Source organism: Elephantulus edwardii, unplaced genomic scaffold (genome assembly GCF_000299155.1).
Source record: "Elephantulus edwardii isolate Elephantulus edwardi_28Jun2011 unplaced genomic scaffold, EleEdw1.0 scaffold00103, whole genome shotgun sequence".
NCBI classification, from domain to species: Eukaryota; Metazoa; Chordata; class Mammalia; order Macroscelidea; family Macroscelididae; genus Elephantulus; species Elephantulus edwardii.
In genome coordinates, this window is record NW_006399853.1 from 3,005,450 (window position 1) to 3,026,741 (window position 21,292).

A 21,292-nucleotide genomic window follows, 5' to 3' on the forward strand; every position below is an offset into this window, starting at 1 on the left:
GCCTAGCTCAGGTTTTCTGCAGTAGCGCACGTGTGTGTGTGTGTGTGTGTGTGTGTGTGTGTGTGTATGGTGTATGCGTCTTATCTCTGCATGTGGGGTGGGAATTAGGCTGGGGGTGGGGGTACTGGTGCTGGTGGTAGTTGTGGTGGTGTGTGCCACTGAGTCTTCTGATTTAGTAGTTCTAAGTAGCATCTGCAGCATACATTTATTAACATGTTTCCTAGTGTTATCTGCAGTTCTTTCAGGGTGTGTATGTTGTGCAGTGTCTATTCATTCTGTTACTGTGATCATGGTGAAGTGTGCACTGCATGTCTCTAAGTTTATGAGAATGTGATGCTGTGTCTGTGTGATGCAAGGTGAAAACCTTACTTTGTATTTCATGGTGCACATACCTATTTTGGTTTCGTTTTTTTCCCCAGGTACTTTTTATTGAATTACAACATTGCTATTAACTTCAAAAGTCTTAAGCATGCACCTTAATTTATATAAAAGTGAAAATGGCTAAAACTCTCAAAAGTAACCACCAGTCAAGGCCCTATGGTGTCACCATGGTTAAGGCATCCATCCAGCCGGAAGTCAGCAGCTACTTCACTGGAGCAGGATGTGGCATTTGATATACATTCTTGGAATCTTTTGTAGTACAGTTCAGCTCTGCCCTTTAGGGTCACCGTAGGTGGGGAACATTCAACGGCAGTGGAGAACTTCCCAGACCAAACAGTGAACATGACCTGCAGCTCAGAAGTCTCCCTCTGACAAATGGCAAACTAAACAACAGACTATGAAATTACCAATGAGTCAGAAGAGAAACCACAAATTACTTAGGGTCAAGTGAAAATAAAAGTACAACACATCAAAACCTATGAGGTTGAGCAAAAGGCAGTAGTCAAAGGGAAGCGTGTAACAATAAATTTCCATTTTTAAAAGAGAAAGCTCTCAAACCTAGAGCCTCACTCAACAACTTCAGCTACTAGTAGTAACAAGACCAAAACCAAAAAACAGAACAAATCAGCAAAATCACAATCTGGATCTTTGAAAAGATCAATTACATTGGCAAACCTTTCTTAGACTGACAACACATATAAATAACCAAAACTTAAAAAATGAAAGAGCGCTTATTACAACTGACTGGATAGAAATAAAGAGAATAACAGAGCTCTGGTGGCCTACTGGCAAGAAGCCGCACTGCCATCCCGAAGGTGTCTGGTTTGAATCCATCAGATGCTCTGCTGGAGAAGGAGGGGCTCCTTCCGTGCCAGTCAGATTCACAACAAGAAAAGGGGGAAAAAACACCCAAAACAACCAAACAAACAGAAATAAAGACAATAGTGACAGAATATTCTAAACAACTGTATAGCAATAAACTGGACTACCTATACAAAATGGACAAATTTTCAGATGCACACAATCCACCCAAACTGAATCAAGAAGAAACAGAAAATCTAAACAGATTAACAACAAGTTAAGAGATTGGATAGGTGATTAACCACTCCAAACAACGAAAGTCCTAGACCAAAGGGCTTCAGTGGGAATCCTACTAACTCTTTTTTTAAATTTATTATTAATTTCAAAGAAGATTTACAGAGACTTTGGATTTCCATTCATTTATTGTTGCACTTTTCTCCCCTCCCAACCCTCCCCTCTAGTACACTACCCTCTTGGAAAAGTAAAAGATAAATTCTTTCACTGTTTACAATTCCTCCCCCCAGGTCCACTCCACTATGCAGCCTTCACTCTGGACTCCTCTCATGACAAAAATACCTAATAACACATCCCTCTTAAACAGTTTTCTCCTTCATCTGTTTCAATGCAGTATACATTATTGAACCCATCTTTCTCAGTCTCCCCTCAACCTCGAGGTCAGTCCTGTTTTACAACAGTGGCACCATGCAGTATTTGTCCTTTTGTGACTGAGATACTTCACTCAGCATAATGTCCTCCAGGGTCACCCATTTTGAATAATATTGCATGAGTTCCTTGTTTTTCAACGCAGTACGGTATTCCATTGTGTTAATATACCACAGCTTCTCTATCCATTCGTTTGCTGATGGGCACTTAGGTCATTTCCAACTCCTTGCTATTGTGAACAAAGCCACGATTAACACGGGTATGCATATATCTGCTTGGGTGTCAGTTATGGTCTCTTTGGGGTATATTCCCAGTAGTGGAATTCCTGGGTTGAATGGTATCCCTATTTGCAACTTTTTTGAGAAAGTGCCATACCGCCTCCCACAGTGGTTGCACCATTTTACACTCCCACCAATAGTGAATAAGGGTTCCAGTTTCTCCACAATCTTGCCAGCATTTGTTGCTTGCTGTTCTGTTAAATTTTGCTATTCTGTCTGGGGTGAGATGATATCTCATAGTTGTTTTAATTTGCATCTCTCTTAGAGCTAGGGATTTTGAACACTTCTTCATGTGCTTATTAGCCATCTGAATGTCTTCTTCGGTGAAGTGTCTGTTCATATCCTGCACCCATCTTTCTATTGGATTATTTACCTTTATCTTGTGGTGTAAACCTTTTTGAAGAACTGACACCAACACTGTTTTAAAATCTCCCAAGAGGGAAGAGAAGGAATACACCCTAATTCATTATATAAAGCAAATATAACTACTTTCATACATGCTAATATTTTTAAACTACATGGGTTTTAACTTCTAACATGCTAAGTGGAGGATTATTAAAGTTCTTTGGAGTCAGAGTCTTCAATGATTTTTAAAGCATGCAATCCACCCAGCACACAACTTACTGTGTCTTTAGTATAAAAGACTAAAAAGTTTGGCAGCAACTGTTCTAACCTATAATATTAATACTAATGCAGGACAGGGAGCTCTGGTGGCTTCATGGTAAGGAACTGCGCTGCTGGCTCAGAGGTTCAAATACACCAACTGCTCCATGGGAGAAAGATGGGCAGTCTCTTCCCATGTGACTCACAGCCTCTAAAAACCCACTGGAGGGTCAGCTACCGGTTGGTTCCAACATGACGGTACACAATAATACAGGACACTCAGAAGCCAACTTCATTAGTGAGTAGAATCCGTCTTTTAAAAAGGTCACACAGTTGAATATACTTCTGTTTCTCCTGTCTTGGCTCATTTAGTTAAAAAGAAATTATCCCTTCTGATTTGGAACAGAGGTCATTAGTTCTTAACATTTGCTTGTGTGTGTTCCAATTATATAACAGGATGGAGGCACTGTTTTGAATAAGAGTACTCTTAATTCATTTAACATTTAACAAATCTTTAAGGCGTATCCACGGAGTACAATTACGAGACTACAAAAACTAGAAATCCAACTTATCGTTCACCTAAAGGCCTGCTCCCCTGCAACTCCCTTCTCCGCAGAAAATATTCAGATATTTAGAAACTCTGATAGTGCTTTAGAAAAAGAGTATGTAACTCAGGACAAAGTTCTCCCAGCTTCCCTATTCCTTGGTTCACTCTATGTGCAGGGAACAAACCTGCCTGGCAATTTCTGCCACAATTAAAAGGTGAAAATGAAAATGGGGAAGAAAAAGAAAACTAGTACTTTTACCAATTGCCAATTACCAAATTAAAGAAACAATTTTCAGAAAGCATTTAATGGCTAAGAGGCTTTCAGAAATAAAGGCATCACCTCATAAATCAGACGACAGACATACCATTTCTAAGGCAGGTTGATGGAGAAACATCAACCAGGAGGAAAAGAAAGAAGAAATTCTAAGGCGGCAGTAAATCTTACAGAAGGACATGTTTAGATTGTGCAACGTGTGACTCTAGCCAAAGTACTGGTCACTCACCACTTCATGAATGGATCTATTGAAGCCATCATCTTCTGTAAGAATCAACAATATTATAAGAGCCATATACACATGGTGTGAATTCCTTTCTTCAACATGATACAGGATCTCAAGAATTGGCAAAACCTGGGGAGTTAAAATTATTATTATTATTTACTATTTCTTTCCATTACTTCTAGTCTAAAACACCAAAGGTTTCAAATCTTTATTTACACTTTGACTTTGTCTCCTTTGCTTTAAGATCTTAGTTCTATCTTTCCTCTAGGAAGAAAGAGAATATAAACTCATGACTGAAAGTGTTTCCATATGGATAACAAAGATAACAAGAGAGACAATCTAAATCAGGTCCCTGAGACCTATGCCTGAGAAAGGCTGTGCCACAGACAGATCTGATCTGCACAGTTCATGAATTAGCTCACGCACTGTTTGAAATGTTTAAGAAGTCACGCCACCTTCTCCCAACTTTGTAAAAAGAAAAAGGCACAGCTGTAAAGAAATCAAATGTTTGCATTTATGCAACTGGAATCACTTATGCTTCAGGATATTAAGAAATAAAAGCCTATTTCCACTTAATATGCAAGTAAACAATTTCTACAAAGGTGCACTTTTTCCCCAACTCATGTATCAACATTTATACGTCAAAGAATCTGTCAAGTGTTTCGTTTTACAATCCTGTTTACATTCGGACCCATTCCGGTCCTGCCAAACAATTAATTTAACACTTTCAATGTGTTCATTCTTGACTGACGGAAGTAAGTAAGCACACTGTGACTGACGCAATTCTGACTCAGGGCGCCCTCCACTGGGCCCCAAGGCTGTAAATCCACACTGAGCAGCTGCACATAAAGCTGTCAATGGATTTAAAACACTTACTTTTTTAGTTAGCCAATGGTGAGGGTAAGTATATTACTACAATTATCTATTGGCTATGCACATACCATGCTCTGTACCAAACAGTCATGGACACACGCTTATGACTGTCAGCTGTGCTACACATAATGACCATTCCGTAGATGTTCGTTTTTAACTGGAGTTTTAAAGTAAAGTTGTTTCATATTACTCAAAGTGTGAGACCCCCCCCAAAAGGGATGATTTACTAGCATTCATTCTTTTAGCTTCAATGAAGGAATTATCAATGGCAATTATTACTAATGTACTTCAGATACCTCTTCTCATGGACTGATAAAGGGCTGTCGTCATTAGGACACAAATTAAACTCTACTCAGGAAGATTACTATGTAACACATTTTTAGGAATGGCATATGAATTATGATAAAAATAACAATTTTTACCATGTGCCAAGACAACTAAACATTGGAACCTAAGTGGCAGAGTTCATAACATAACAGGCTGCTATCTAAAAGGCTAGCAGTTTGAACCCACCAGGCAGTCCACAGAGAGAAAGATAAGCCACCTTCTCCCATTAAGATTTTGTTCTGGAAACTTGATGGAGGTTCACTAAGTGCTGGACTCCACTCAGGGACAGCAGATTTGAGTTTTGGTTAAGAATGATAGAGGGGTGGCTTGATCAGCCAGAATCATAGGCCGTAATTGTTGCTATTTCTGCGTGCTGTTGACTGGGAACCAATGTGTAGCTGAACCTCCAGAAGGTTTTCAAAGGCTCCTTCTCCTGCAGAGCTGCTGGTGGATTTGAACTGCGTTCGTCTGGGTTGGCTGCACAACTCATTACCACTAGGCCACTAGAACTGTGTATAGACAGTGGAGTAGCTGGGGAAAAAATATCTATCTAAAACGAATGGATGATTAGAAATGATATGTGTGACAATTAATAGCACAGGATAGAACAAGCACTACAAAGGGATCTGAGGGGGAGGGAGGAAAATGTACATGAAGGAATGAAAGTCAATCTCTTTGTGAACCTTCACGAAAATGGGAAAACAAACAAAAGAACACCAAACCTCTAAAGACAGGGGAGCTTAGCACACCAGCAAGGGGCGCTGCTGAGTCCTCCCCCTCTGTGAGACCATCTGCATGTGAGCTGTGTCCCATATGAAGAAAACACAGACCCTTTGCCTGTCTCAAGGCAGACGGCTTGCATCCACCAATTACTCCATGAAAGAAATATGGGCAATCTCCTCCCATGTGACTTACAGCCTCCAAAAACCTGCTGGAGGGTCCGTATGGGTTGGTTCTCAATTGATGACAATGACGCTGAGGTTCAACCTCTGGAGCGAGCCTAATTCCCAGGTTTTTACTGCTAACTCAGAGGTCACTGATTGTTTTGAATCTACCAGCAGCTCTGAATGAGAAAGATAGGTGATCTTTCCCACGTGATTTACAGTCTTGGAAACCCACCAAATGGTCAGATACGGATCCTTTCTAACTCGACAGCAATCAGTCAGCTATCAATCTCTGGGCCAGGATCTTTAACACAACTAAGAAAGCAAACTTATCCTTTTGGGAAAACAAATTCTTCAAAATCTTTTAAATACAAAAGGCATGACATGTGATACTTACAAGATTTTCCATATCTGTCCGCGCCAACATGTACGTTCTAATATTACTGTTTTGATGGAGTAATGTATACAAGAGGAGAGTCGCCTGGTCAGATGTCTGCTGTTCACAGAGCGCTGTGTACAAACTATTAAAGTTAATCTGGAAAGTATGTGGAATTGACGTGGGAAAAGGACTGCTATCTGGAAGACAGAACAAAAATTCAAAATGAAAAAATGTTAACAATAATTTCTGGTCAATATGTTATGTAAATAAAAGCCCTATTAAAATGATGTTGCTAAGTACTTTTAAGTTGGAACCAACTCATAGCTGACTCTCCAGCAGGTTTTCAGAGGCTGTAAATTGCCCATCTTTCTCCCTTAGAGCAGCTGGTGGATTCAAACTGTGTGCCTTTGGATTGGCAGCACAATTCCTTACCACTAAGTTACCCAAGCTCCTTATTAAATCAATGCAGACAAATTCATTCGTATATGTTGTTGTTGTTGTTAGGTGCTGTCAAGTAGTAGACGAGTCATAGCAACCTCAATGAACGAAAGGCCTGAGCACTGTTCATAGAGTTTCCGGATGCAAGCCATTTCGGAAGTGGATGCCACTCCTGCTTTCAAGCTTGTTTTAATCAGGAAGCTCCACCAAACAGTGTCCACCACGGGTAACCATTATGGCATTTGGCACTTCAGTGTCACAGTGTTTAGCATCAAATTTGCAGACAGTCTCTGCATTTCAGATTTAAATTTTTAATTTACATTTTTTATTTTATTTTCAAATGAAGTAAACTAAGTCATATAGTTTACTATTTTTTTAGTTAGTATAACTGAGTTAAATCAACTATAAGAACATGACTGTTTTTTAAAAATCCCTACTATAAATAAACAGAACTACAGTTAGGTAAAAAGTCCCTGTAATTACAATCACTGAGATACTATGTTAACAAAACTCTATGTCCATCTATCCAGAATAAAAATAACTGAAGACTCAGAATATTCATTGCAACATAAAAACAACAAGTCTTTTAGAGGACAGGGTTAAAAAAAAGAAATTATTTTGAACCTAATGATATTCATGTCAAAAGAATACTCATAGCTGGAGTTCCCACTAATATTATCAACATAATAAATCCAATTAATGAGAGAAAACGACTAAAATAACAACAGGAAGTTAAGCTGGCCAAGTTCAGTTATTAGTGTCTAAATGAGCGAAATATGCCAAGTCAAAGATAATTATCAGAAAACTTCCAGAACTTTTTGTTTCAAGGAAAACATATCTAGGCAACTGCTAAGAACAGAAGATACTGTTGCTGGAATGATGATGAACATGAGTCACAGGGCATGCTGGGAAAGGTCCTGACATCCCAAAACTGACCGAGGCCTTTATCCTGCATTTCATGCTTCGAAGCTGAAGGAAGCCAGGTTAGGGAGCCAAAAGGAGAGAGAGATAAGTCCAGCTGACTCAGAGAGTTGTTATCTCATCAAATAAAACATTAGAACATGACAGCACAAAGAGCCAAGGTTTAATGTGTTTTTAAAAGCAAGCACCAAGAAGTTTAAAACACAGAACTCACTACAAAGAACAGAAACGGCTTTCACGTTTCCGACGGCTGTGCGCCGAGGAAACGGAGACAGGTGCCAACACAAACAGTCTTTATGAGCACAGTCTTACTGCTTCAGGTTCGCCTCCCTAACCTAACCTTCCCATTTGTGAGGGGAATGTATCTAGAAGTGTGAAAGAATGATTCTGAACTTTTCACAACACAGAGTCCTCACTTTTCCTTCCACATTAAAACTTCCTTCGAAGATGGGTTATTTTTTCGATCCTGTATTTAAAAAGTATCGTAAAATATCTCAAACATGCAGAACAGTAGTGAAGATGGTATAATGAACTCCAGTATACTAAAATCTCATTTTTAAACTTACAAATAGCCAATTTTTATTTAGCTTAGCTTTCACATCAACCTCAACTCTTTTTTTCAACTCTGTGATCAACTTCATACTTTTGCAAAGGTTGATAAGAATCAGCTGCCTGCAGTTAAATACTACAGAACCTATAGAAAAGTCCATGGAGAAACAGTCTGAACATACTATACAACAGCACGTTTAACAACCTGTATTATATCTAATTGCAAAGGGAAGATGCACATACTGTGCCTATCAACAACATATATTACTAATAAATTCTTTGAACCAGCCATTGCACAGGCAGCTTTACACCTATTTCACCTTTGTCATCCAAACTGCAATCATGTTATTAGAACCAGTTCTACAAAGGCTGAAACTCAATAACTTTTCCTGACCAGCCCTGAGTGAACCCTGATTAGCCTCTACTGTTGCTCTTTGTATTAAAAGTGTTTCCTCCAGTAGTAACAATCAAAGTGTCAATCTCTATTGTGGTAAAGGCTCATGTAGTTGTTCTTACAAACCTAGTCAGATAGAGATTCTAATGCTGCTTTACAGATTAAGGAAGCTAGGCAATAAAGAACAAAAGCCAGGACATGAACCCAGGTCAGTGTGACCAGAAAGCCAATGTTCTGAATCACCGTGCCTCTCTTAGACAACTGTCAGAACAGCATTCAAAGCTAAAGGCTGCCATTCAACCTAAGCAGTAAAAATAACACCAGGAGGTTCCATAACTCAATATTGTTGCTACATGTCTTAAGTAGGAACTAACTCTCCAGCTGGCTTCCAAAGGCTATAAACTGCACAGGAGGAGACTGTCAATCCTTCTCCCATAGAACAGCTGGGCTGCCTGCATTTTGGTTGGCAGTACAGCTCCTTACCTCTGGGCCACAAGAGCTTCCTAAGATACTGCTGTTGTTTATAGTTGTGTGCCATCAAGACGGAACCAAGCCAACCAGCCCCAGCTGATCCTTCCACAAGACCCTCAATGGCTGGCCGTAACTGCAGGGAAGGGAGGCCGCCCAACCTTCTCCTGCGGAGTGGCTGGTAAATTTGAACAGCATGCCATTGGGACTGCAATACAGTTTCTTACCAGGAAGCCACAAGAATACTATTAGGTAACATTACCTCCATTCGATAGACAAAGCCACTGAGACTTACAGAGACTAAGCTGATCACTGAAGGTCTCACAGCTCCTATGCACTAGAATTGTGCCACGAACCAAGGTCTTTCTGATTCCAAAACATGTGTTCTACACACCTGAGTTATACCGCCATGGAGTACAAGCAGTCCCTGGGTTACAAGCATCTGACTTACACACAACCCCATAAATCTTATTATATTAAACACATGAGGTGCACACAATGGTTCATAGTAGCAAATAAACATTACTCTGTGGAATGATTAAAATATTACTGGTATCAACCAGAGGAGTGCTGGCCCACAGAGAACCACGCTGCAAACCCAGAGGTGATGCCCCTCTGATGTTCAAATCCACCAGCGGCTACTCAGAAGAAAGACAGGCAATCTCCTCTTGGGTGAGTTAGAGCCTTGGAAACCCAATGGAGGGGCCCATTACAAGTCAGTTCCAACATGACAGTAATGAGAGAATTAGTAATATTACAGGTAAATCCCCAGTTACACATGTCTGACTTACAGACAACTCCTGCTTGCCCTTTAAGTAAGCCAGTCTGTGAGGGCTGATGAAGTGAAAACAGAAGCAGAACTAAGGAGTTACAGTCTGGAAGAGCTGGCATGGTACCCAAAATGGTAAAAACTACGAAGCCCTGGAATGGGAGGCTTGGGAAAAGAGCGTGAGTCCTTTTAGGAGCTGGTTGGTGAGACTGGATTTCTGGCAAGACTGCGGAGGAGAGACATATATTCAACGGACACATCTGAGTGGGCACCACTATCTTTCAGCAGGTCAGTGCTCTTCTGGGCTGTGATCAGTCAGTCAAGAGCTGTGGCTGCAACGTAGCACATACACTGCCATTCTTCTGTATAAAGATTTTCTCACAAGGCTTTGCCTTATAGTTTTTTCCATTCAATTTATCTTTCTGGTTCATTGTAATTTCAAATCTCTGAACCTATTCCACTGATGCTTCCCAGGCCACAACTGAACAAGACAAAACTGGAAAGAAGTTCTGACAAAGTCTTAAAGATACAATTAGGAATCACTCTCACCTGTAACCTGCCAGTACTAATTTTCAGTTGTTATTATTAAATACTTGTTCACTCATGTAGATTTTCCTCCCTCTTTTTCCCCTCTGTAACTCACCATTATTATTATGGACGTGTCCTTTTAATGTTCTTAGAAAAGTACACAATATACTATACACGAAGACAATTATTTGACTAAACTGATGCTAGATATGAACCATACTTCTAGCTCAAGCATAACTTTAACTTCAAGTCAGATTTAGCAATCAAACTTTTTTATGAGCCAGGGATGGCCTGGATAGGAATATGAAGACACACTGATTTTCCATTTTTTTAAACCATAAAATTATTAGAGATTATCCAGTTCCCTTAAAAATGATAACACTATGATTGGCAAAGGGACAAATAACTGGCACTTGGATCTACTGTGTAAGAAATATAAGTAAGAAGAGTTGTGGAAAGCAACATGGTGAAGAGCATCAACGTACTTTAAAATGTTATGCAGCAAGATAACTTCTTATCCATCTTAATTTTATTCATTTTAGACAAAGTGTGATAAATCCATCACTGTACCGATCTTAAGGAGTTCTGTAACCCAATGGTTATATTTGGCTGCTAACCAGAATGTCAATGGTTCAACTTTACCAGCTACTCCTTGAACTTGACCAGCTATTCCTTGGAAGAAGGATCTGGCAATCTGTTCTCCCAGAAGCATCGTGGTCTAAGAAAACCCCAGAAGGCAGCCCTACTCTGTCTTACAGCCACTCATGAGTAGGCACTGACTTGATGCCACACAGCAATAATATCTTAATCTAGTTTGCAGAAGCTAACGTTTCAGGAAGAGCTCACTACTGACCTGCTCATGGCCTGACCTGGAAAATGCCCCTTGGTGTCTAATTTAAACTCACAGGGATCCTAAAGTACAAGCAGGAATCTGCCCCACCGGGTTTCCAAGGATACAATCGCTCTTTTGATTAGAATGCTTTTATTTACTGTATCTCAAGGGTATACTATAAATGGACAAAGAGCTAAGTAATGTAAAAGCTTTTCAAATACAAAGCATCAAAAGATGACTACTAGCATACTGAAAAATAGAGAATAAAACAAAAATAAATTTTCCCACATTTACAGCTTACTCTTAATTCTAAAAACAAACAAAAGGGGATTACACATTTCAACCTATAAAGTCACCAGTGGTCAGCAGTGTATGTGAAATGGTTTTGAAACAATAGACCCAGACAGACCATGGATAGGGGGCTCACTGATATGTAACTGATACATCACCTACATTTGTTTTTAAGGTAATTGCCTTGTTAAAAAAGTTTTGTTGCTGTTGCTGTTTTTTGTTTGGGGTTCCCCCCCCCCAAGTTATTTAGACACACACGTAAAATGCAGTGAGAACACCAGGTTGGCACCTTACCCAGTGAACTTAACAGTACCTCTCAATGGAAGGAGAGTTCTTTCACACAAAGCCAAGGGTTGAGCAGTTGATTCAAACTGCATTTTGTTGGGTTACTCAGTCCAAGAGATCACGTCTGGGTGTAACTTCTGGGAACACACAGGCGTGAGGCTGTGATCTTTACGGAAGCAGCGTGCCCCATCTGTCTTCTGCAGAGCAGCTAACACGGGAATCAGCACATTTCAGGCCACGGGTCATTCTGCCACCCGTTTTTATATATGGTCTGACTGAAACACAGCCATGCTTCCAAGTTTCTGTATTGTCTATGTCTGCTTTTGTCTACAATGGCTGAGTTACAGACTCTAGTCTTTGATAGAAACCATATGGCCCTGAAAAGTCATCCCTTTGCAGAAAATGTTGAACAACTCTTGTTCTGAATTTTAGTCCTATAAAAGTACAATATAGACTTTCAATGAAAAACTTCAAACAACCTATCACTTGGGGTTCTCCAGATAAATCCTAACCCCAGCAGAGAGGACAGGCTGATCCAAATTAAACCCATGCTGGTTTGGTTGTTTCTATAAGAAACAAATTTAAATGGGGGGTTGGGAGGAGGGATGACAATCCTCACCAATGATTTGTTCGACCTTCGTGGAAATTCAAAGGAAAAAACCAACATAAAAACAGCCAAACCGACAGCCCACTCCAACATTATATGGCAATAAATATTATCTTCTTTTCTCATTAAAAAAAGAATTTAAGAACAAGGAAATACCACTAACCTTGTGTGTTCTTAAAGGACATGATGGCCTGTCTGTAGGGATTCGGCGCATCCGGCGCATCCGTCAGGTTGGCTAACACCAGGAGAAGCAGGAGACTCTGGTTGGCCAGAGGCGAGGACAGCTCTGACGTTTGCTGCTTGCTGCCCACACCGCCTAATGTGAAGACTGTCCAGAGCCCAGCTGAAGAGAAAAGAGACACAGTCAAGATGGGAGATGAATAAAAAGAATGTATTTCTATACAATATCCTACACTGTGTTTAAAAGTTAAAATATCATTTTCTTTTTTTCTACTATTAAAGTAAAACACATTCATGATCTGAAAATTCTCATATTGCTTAAGGATACAGATTTTTCTAAAAAGATTCTCATCACTAATTTTCATGTTTTTCTATGTTTTTCCTTACATATGAAAACACAGTACAAAAGAAGTCCATGCAGAATTTTCTACCAGTATGTTCAAGTTGTTGTTGTTGATTGCTGTCGAGTCGAGAACGACACGTAGCGACCCTATAAACAAAAGGCCTGAAGCCTTTCTATAACTATCATCATTTATCAAAGTTCATAGAATTTTCATAGGCCTGTTGTTTAGGAAATGGATGCCACTCCTGCTTCCAAATATGTTCAAGAAAAAGAGCAAAATATGCAAATATGTAGCAAAATGCAAAATAACAGAAATGGCTAAAGTGCAAGAAAGTCCAGATGAACATATTCTAATAAGAAACAGAAGCAAAGAGCTAATCTCCTCTGGTAGCCTTGTGGTAAGAATCTGTGCTGCAACCCCAAAGGCTTGCGGTTCAAATGGACAATCTCCTCTTGTGGGATTTACTGCCTCTGAAAACACACTGGAGGCCTCACTCTGAGTTGGCTCTGAGTCAATAGCACACACCACCATGACCAGTCAGATTAACAGATAGAGAGAATGCTTCCCTTCACCAATTAAAGGGGGAAGGGCGTGAGAGCTAATCCGGAAGGGGACACTGATGGCACAGTGTGTAGGAGTTATGCCACTAATCCAGGGTGGCATCTCTGGTGGTTTGGTCCTGCACAGACTCTGAGAGAAATATGGGCAATCTCTCTCCTCCTTTCAATTAACAACCTTGGATGACCCAATGGAGGGTCAGCTATGAGTTGTTTCCAACTCGGTAACATGAGCTGTTCCCAAGGGTTAAATCCCATAAAGTAAACCAAGTTCAAGCTGCTTACAAACAAGTCTGCCAAACGTGTGAAGATCAGAGAATTTCTACAGTAGATAAAACAGTTCTCAAGTAAAGAATCCGAATCCTATCTACCCAACCCCTTTGACAAGGCCAGGATTATCATCCTTGGAAGAAAGGGGAAAGAATGTTATCAATCACCTAAATAAAATAGCCTCAACAAGATAGGATGACACAGAAGCTGCAGTAAGTTCTATCAGACATGAGGACAGGACGGTACAAGGGAAGGACAGGGGTTGGCTCTGTGGTTCACAGGGTTGCTAGGAGCCAAACTTGACTCAGTGGCATCTGACCACATCAGACAAAACAAAAAGGAATTAAATATAGTAGTAACATCTGACAAAACAATAAATGCATCATGATCAAGAAGATTTGATCTCAAATATAAAAGAGTTGGAAGAGGATGAGACAACACTTCATAGCTGTCAATCATTTCCATAAAGATTATTACCTTCAAGTCACTTCTTAAATACACACAAAAAACTTTAATGTTGTTGTTGTTGTTATGTGCCGTCGAGTCGCTTGCGACTCATAGCGACCCTATGTACACAAGCCCTAAACTCTGCTCTGTCCTGTGCCAATCGCACTGCCCCTGACATATCCATCCCAATTACCCCAGTCACTCAATCAATCCACATCATAGAGGGTCTTCCTCTCCTGCACTGTCCCTCCACCCTCCCAAGCATGATGTCCCTCTCCAAGGACCGGTCCCTCCTTACAACATAACCAAAGTATGTCAGACGAAGCCTCAGGATTCTTGCCTGGTTTTAACTCTCTCAAGGATGAATCTGTTTGTTTTCTTGGCAGTTCATGGTACCCTCAATACTCTTCTCCAACACCACAGCTCAAAGGCATCAATTTTCCTTCTATCCTCCCTAGTCATTGTCCAACTCTCTGATGCGTAACAAGTGACTGCAAAGACCATGGCCTGTATCAGATGCATCTTAGTGTCCAGAGAGACACCGTTGCTCTTCAGTACTTTAGAGAGGTCCCTAACAGCAGACTTGCCTATCGCAATATGTCTTTTAATTTCCTGGCTGCTGGTACCGAGAGTGTTCATTGTGGAGCCAAGCAAACTAAAGCTGTGAACAATCTCAATCTCTTTACCATCCATCCTGATGCTGCCAATTGGTCCAGTGGTGAGAACCTTTGTCTTGACATTGAACTCAAAATAATAATAATAATAACAACAACAACAGAGAAATAGTTTGATTAAAATGTCAAAATTTTTTTCTACCTATGTGCACCCTAAAATGTCATAAATTTTAAAAAGGAGAACTGACCATCACTTAAAATTATTCATCCCTCTTCATGGAAAAAAGGGAAAATATATGTTAATTACAGCAGAACCAAAAAGTTCCTTGATAGAATTTAAAATCTATTCCTAATTTAAGGAAAGAAAAACTTTTGCACAGGGAAAGAAACTTCTTTAGTTTCTAAAGTCCAGCCAGCCAGAAATTCACAGCAGTTCAACAGTGTTCTACTTCCACTAATATCATCAGCAGCAGCAGCATTGTACTACCAGTGCTTCAAATAAGAGCATTAGATCAAGAAAAGAAAAACAAAACATGAAAAAAATTTTAAGTTGGGAAAAAATTCATTCTTTGCAGCAAAATGACTGCCCACTGAGAACCCACTGGTCACTAGTAGCTCCCGAGCACCTGAAACACGCTGGTCTGAAGTGAGCTGTGCTCTGAATATAAGATACATGCTAAATCCTAAAGACCTAGAACAAAAGGGAGAGAGGATGGAAGAAGGGGAGAAATGTCTTCTCAATATGTATCAATGCTGAAAGGATCATCTTTTCCATACACTGGTAAAATAAACAATTCAAATTCATTCTACCCATTTCCTTTGAAAAGTAATAGAAAATTGAAAACTAATTAAGGAACTTAACATTATCTTTCCATTGCACATAGCTGCTCAAAAATATCTAAGAGGATCAACTAATGCAACAGTAAAATTAAGAGAGCTCTACGGGTACAGTATCAGTTCTACGGCTACAATATCAATGACCTTCCTATGTACAAACAACAAAAAAGGCAAAGCTCTTGTAAGCCCACTGCCTTGAAGTCATGGCAACCCCGCACTGCATCTCTAAAAGCTGTGAATCTTTCATTTCCTTTTCACTGTGATTTGAGGGAAAGCTCCAAAGTAAACTGGTTTTCCAGGCAATCTCTCCCATCCATACATTTTGTTTCAGGACATTAATCAAAACACCCACAATGCAATCACACTCTTCCTCCCTGTGGTCCTCATCTCTGTTCATCCTCTATCCTCCCCTCCCTGCTTTCAGAGCTCTGCTCCTGGCTACCTTCTGCCCTTCAGCCCGAGGTGGATCCTTCTGGGATGTGAGTGCCTCACTAGTACGAACGCTTACCGTGCAGGCTGCTTACTCTTTGGCTGCAAGCTGATCCACAGGGTGATTTTGTTCTAGGTTTTAAGGGTGTACTAGCAACTCCTGAGCCGGAGGGCGAGCTGACAGGCACACCGACTGGTCCCGACCGGGACATCTGCCACCGCCGCTGCCACCTTCACGACTGCACTGTATGAAGTAACCTGGGTTTGCTGTGATGCTGACTGAACCTTATGCCATTGGGGTATCAAAAACCATAATGGTTTCCTAATGTGGACAGTGTTTGGTGGAGCTCTCAGCTGTAAAACAGGTTTGGAAGCAGCAGTGGCATCCATTTCTTAAACCACATGCCTCTGGAAACTCTATGAACTTGGAGAAATGACGATAGTTATGGGAAGGCATTAGTCTTTTGTTCAAAGAGTCGCTATGAATCAGACTCAAGTCGACAGCAATCACAACAGTGACTCCTGAAGGCATATTGCAAAAAAACCCAGCAACTGCTGACCACATTTGGCAGTCCTACCTTCCAGCTCCTCCAAGGTAGCAGGATGGACGGACATTCACCACATAACGACTGGCCTTCGGAACCTGACAGAAGGTCACTATGGTCAGAACCAAGCCAACGGCAGTGGGTAAGACCCATCATTAAGGAGACTATTAAACCAGTAAGCCTGCTCATTATTTTGTCTTGATTTTTGTTCCACATTTTTTTGTCCTCACTATCTAGCACCACCTAGTATGATGGCACTGGTGAGTCGTGGTCGTGGTGGTGGTTGTTGCTGTGTCTGATCAAATTGGAACTGACCCACTGCTGGGCCTGCCTGCTGTGTTTGTCGAGGCAGTAGATTGCACAGGGGGAGTACACAACTTCTACCACTAGGCCACCAGTGCACCCCTGGAGATAGAGGTAGCGAGGCTATAGATCTTCAGGAAAGCTGAATGCCTCTTCTTTCCCTCAGTGGATTCAAACTGCTGCCCTTTCTATTAGCAGTTCAACATGTGTCCCCCATTATGCCATCATAATAGCAACAAAACTAATGAAAATAGGACTCATGAAAAATGAAAAACAAAAGCCATTAGCAGACAATCATAGTAGCACTGACTGAAGGTCATCTGAGATCTGAATTAATTTACAGACACAAAATGGATACATAAGAAGTACATAAACTTTCAAGAAAGACTAACATGGGGAAGAATGTTCTCATCAGGGAGCAGAGTTCTCATCAAGCCACATTCACTCGTAAGTGTGAAGCTGGCAGAGGAGTGACAAATGGGGCAATGATACAGAAATTAGTTCAAAATCAGAATCACATTTATTTGAAAAAATAAAGCTTGTAACACAGATTTAAAATAGACTTGAAAAAGATAAAATTCTGTAACTCTGGGATGATAAAAATTTAATCATTTTCCCCAGAATTTTTCTGTAGCAGGATGTGTATAAACCTAGAATTAAGGGAGCCTTTTTCTTGTGCAAGAAATGAAATTCAAAATGACAAATGAACTCTTTTCATTATAGAAATATTTTGTAGGAAATACAAAATTACAAATCAACAGAAGGAAGCAATCACAAATATTTAACAGAAGAGGGGATTTTTAAAGACTCTCTACAAATTAATAAAACCAGTAAAAAAAATGTTGTTGGTGCCACAGAGTCAGAACCGACCCACAGATGACCCTTTGGTGGGTTTTCAGAGGCAGTTAATCACTTGGGAGGAGACCACCCATCCTTCTTCCACAGAGCAGCTGGTGGATTCAAACCATGTGCCTTTGGGATTGCAGGGCAGCTTCTTGCCACTAGGCCAACTGGAAGCAGGAGTGTCATCCACTTCCCAAACAATATGCCTCAGGAAACTCTATGAACTTTGATAAATAATGACAGTCATAAAAAGGCTTCAGGCTTTTTATTCATAGGGTCGCTATGAGTCATGCTCGACTCGATAGCAGTCAACAACAACAATAATGAAGAAAAAGATTAACCACCTAAAATAAAAATAAGTTCACAAAAGTCCAAAGCAATAAGAGTTTTAGTTATAAATTTAAGTTAGCAATATAAAAGTAAAAACTTACATATTAAATAGCATTAATAATTTAACAGCATGAGAACAAGATCTTCTATAAGGGTTGTCATGCACGTACAGGACACAATCAAAATGACGAGGTTGAAGTGGCACAAACTGGAGGTTAGTTGGTAATTCTCCTTAAAATGAAGCACATTCCCATCAGCCCAGTTGTTTTTCTTTATGTTAGTGAGCACCTGAATAGAGAACACACAGGTGTGCTGGCTGTTGTGTGCTGTTGAGTTGGAACCAACCAGCGGGTTTTCAGACGCAGTAAATCACACAGGAGGAGACTGTAAATCATCCTCCTGGGAGACAGCTGGTGGGTTTGAACCAAGCATGCCTTTGGCAGTACAGCACAGCTTCTCACCACTAGGCCACCAGAGCTCCCTAAAATCTGGCTAACCCACACTATAAGAGAGCACTGGTGGTATTCCATAATCTGCAGGTGAGCTGATCACCCAAAGGTGTGGTCTTCCTGGCGGTTTGAATCCACCTTCAGCTCCATGGGAGAAAGATGGGCAATCTCCTCCCGTGTGATTCAAAGCCTCAGAAACCCAATGGAGAGTTGGTTCCATCTTGACAGCAATGAATGAGTGAATCCACACTATGGGCCATGATATAGAGCAGACGTCTAAATACTAACGAGGACACTGTTCTAAATTATACTATTTCAGGAAAGAGAGAAGACAAACTGTGAGAAAAATGGCGGTAGAAATTTTTAGAATCACTTACTCAAGCCACATAAGTGTATGTGTCTATTTATTTGGGTATGTAAACACAATTTTCAAAACCCATAAAGTTCACACCATATATATGTATGTATGTGTGTGTGTATATATATATATATATATATATATATATATATGATGGCAACAGAAATGATCTCTAGAGAATAGAACAGGACTCAAGGAAATCAAAGACGATTTTTAGCTTTATTTGTATGGTTTAGATTTTGGTCATATTTACTTATTTAGAAAGGAAAAAACACATAAATAGGACATAAATGCCGGATATATGTCTAACATTTCAAAATTACTAATAAAGCTATTAATGGGTATAAATGACTGTGGCGACTTGCACTTGGAGAGAAGCGTGGGCATGAAGTGTTCTCATACTTGTTCAGTACCTTACTCTACCATCTGACGTTTTAAAAACACATGTGGACCAAGCATAGCTTAAGCAGTTCTGTAACAAGAGGAAAAATTGTGGTTGCCAAAGCTAGCAAAAGTGATGGATGCACTACGCTCTGGAGCCAGGGACAGAGAATGTTTACTTTAAAAAAAAAAAACCAACCAAAAAACACAAACCCTCCTCCTGGTCATCTTGGAGGGCTAATCACCAAGATGTTAGCACCGATTAAATCTAAGATGACAACAGATAGGATCTTTTATTTTAATCTTTGTACATGTCCTTTCCTACAACTTCTTGATGGACAGGTCATTTCTCTAAACATATCTGTTGGAGGAATGAAACGCTTTTGTAAAGATACTGAAAATATTAGATAACAAAATAAACAGGTCACATTTTCTCATTAAAGAACAGATTCTTTCTTAATCGGTAGACATAAATTGGTGGCATGCTAACGCAGAGGATGATTACATCAAGCAATGGAAGTGACAACACCACTGGAACACAAACTTAAGTTCATGCTGAGTCACAGCGACCCTGGGTTTCCAGGGCTGCAAGTCTTTATGGAAGGAGACTGCCCCTCTTTTGTCTGAGGAATGGCTGGTAATTTCAAACTAACAACCTTTCAGCTAGCCTCTTGATATGCCATCAGGGTTCCTCCATCACATTACACAAGTGTCTAGTGATATCATAACATAACCCGTCAAACCCCTGAGAATCATGGCCCAGTTACCAGGACCCATAACATTAACCAGCATAGCCAATGTTACTCTGGCATAGCACCTCAGAGGACAGGAGTCATTATACACAGGACAGATACATTGTTTACTATACCATGAGCATGTAAGGTAATGATGTAATTAAGTGAAGACTAGGTGCAGTTCAGTGTGAACATATGTTCATTTCTAATTTTGTATTTTTCACTAAACACACATGACAAACTACCTCTTGCATAGTTTATCAGTATATATAATGTCTTATGAAATTGTAGCCCTGTATATCTCAAACTTTTTCTATGTTCATTTAAATTATTTCACTACAAGGTTTTAAGAAGCTGTTGTTTGGAGAGAGTAAACAGCCCCTGACTTTTCCCAAAATAATTTTGAAAGGAATATACAATAACTTTCAGGAGAATATAAAGAGAACCTCAAATTGCACATCTGGTATGGACCTTCAGTGTAGACACAAACCACCATGAGACCCAGGCAAGGGAAATCAACAAGAAGAAAAATGTAATTGCAGGAAGGACTGTCCATTGACTGAGCAAGGCAATAAAACTTCTGTTGAATGTTTCCTCCATTTCACTAGTAAAACCTATAATACATGGATTAAGCTTTATGTAATAAATGGATTCAACTAAAAGTTGATCATAACTCACTTCTTGTTGTCATGTGCCGTCGATAACTCACTAGGTAAATAAAAATTCTAAATGAAAGTGAACCCCTGGTTCCATGTTAATTACGTCCTTGGGGCCTGATTTTTCACAAGTGCCCTTCGTACACCTCCAGAGCCTTCCTTCACTCGGGCTGCACTCCGTGACTGCAGACTCCCATATACATCTCTGTGGGTTCCGGGACTGAGATCAAGGAAGACACCATTACAGAGTTCAAGTTGCAGCAAAAAAACAATCACCAAATGCTCTCCGAAGTAAAACACGCCTGATCTTCCGATTCTTTTCATAACTGCTCTTAATCCTCTGTGTGAAATAAGAGCTGACACTTCAGAAACAAACTTCTGACAATCCTGCAGCACCACTTCACTCTCTGCTGTTGACTGTGGCTTGTTTTGGGTTCCTGTATCTTCATCAAGTTTTTCCAAGAGAACTCAGAAGATGCTTATAGTATCAGATAAACTAGCATTTACTGACCCCTCCCCTCAAGATGCACACACACAGCCCCCTCCTTTCTTTTTATATGTTATGTTGCCTCCTCTTATAGGAAGAAGAGAGGCAACCTGCCACTGCCTACATTGTAGTTTAAACTGGCCCATGTTATTGGACCAAAACTCTTCCAAAAGTTCATTTCTTTTTGTGGATCCAAGTCTCTGATCTATG

At 40.2% G+C, this 21,292-nt stretch overlaps 1 protein-coding gene across 1 annotated transcript in view; it reads right to left on the bottom strand.

Moving 5' to 3' along the window:
* Window positions 1-21,292, bottom strand: part of DYM (dymeclin) — a 313,354-nt gene that overhangs the window by 200,037 nt on the left and 92,025 nt on the right. Inside the window, exons 8-10 of the mRNA XM_006891704.1 lie at window positions 12,482-12,661; window positions 6,255-6,433; window positions 3,777-3,902 (exon numbers count right to left, since the gene is read on the bottom strand). Coding sequence (XP_006891766.1) covers window positions 3,777-3,902; window positions 6,255-6,433; window positions 12,482-12,661 — 485 coding nt within the window. The remainder of the gene's footprint in view (window positions 1-3,776; window positions 3,903-6,254; window positions 6,434-12,481; window positions 12,662-21,292) is intronic.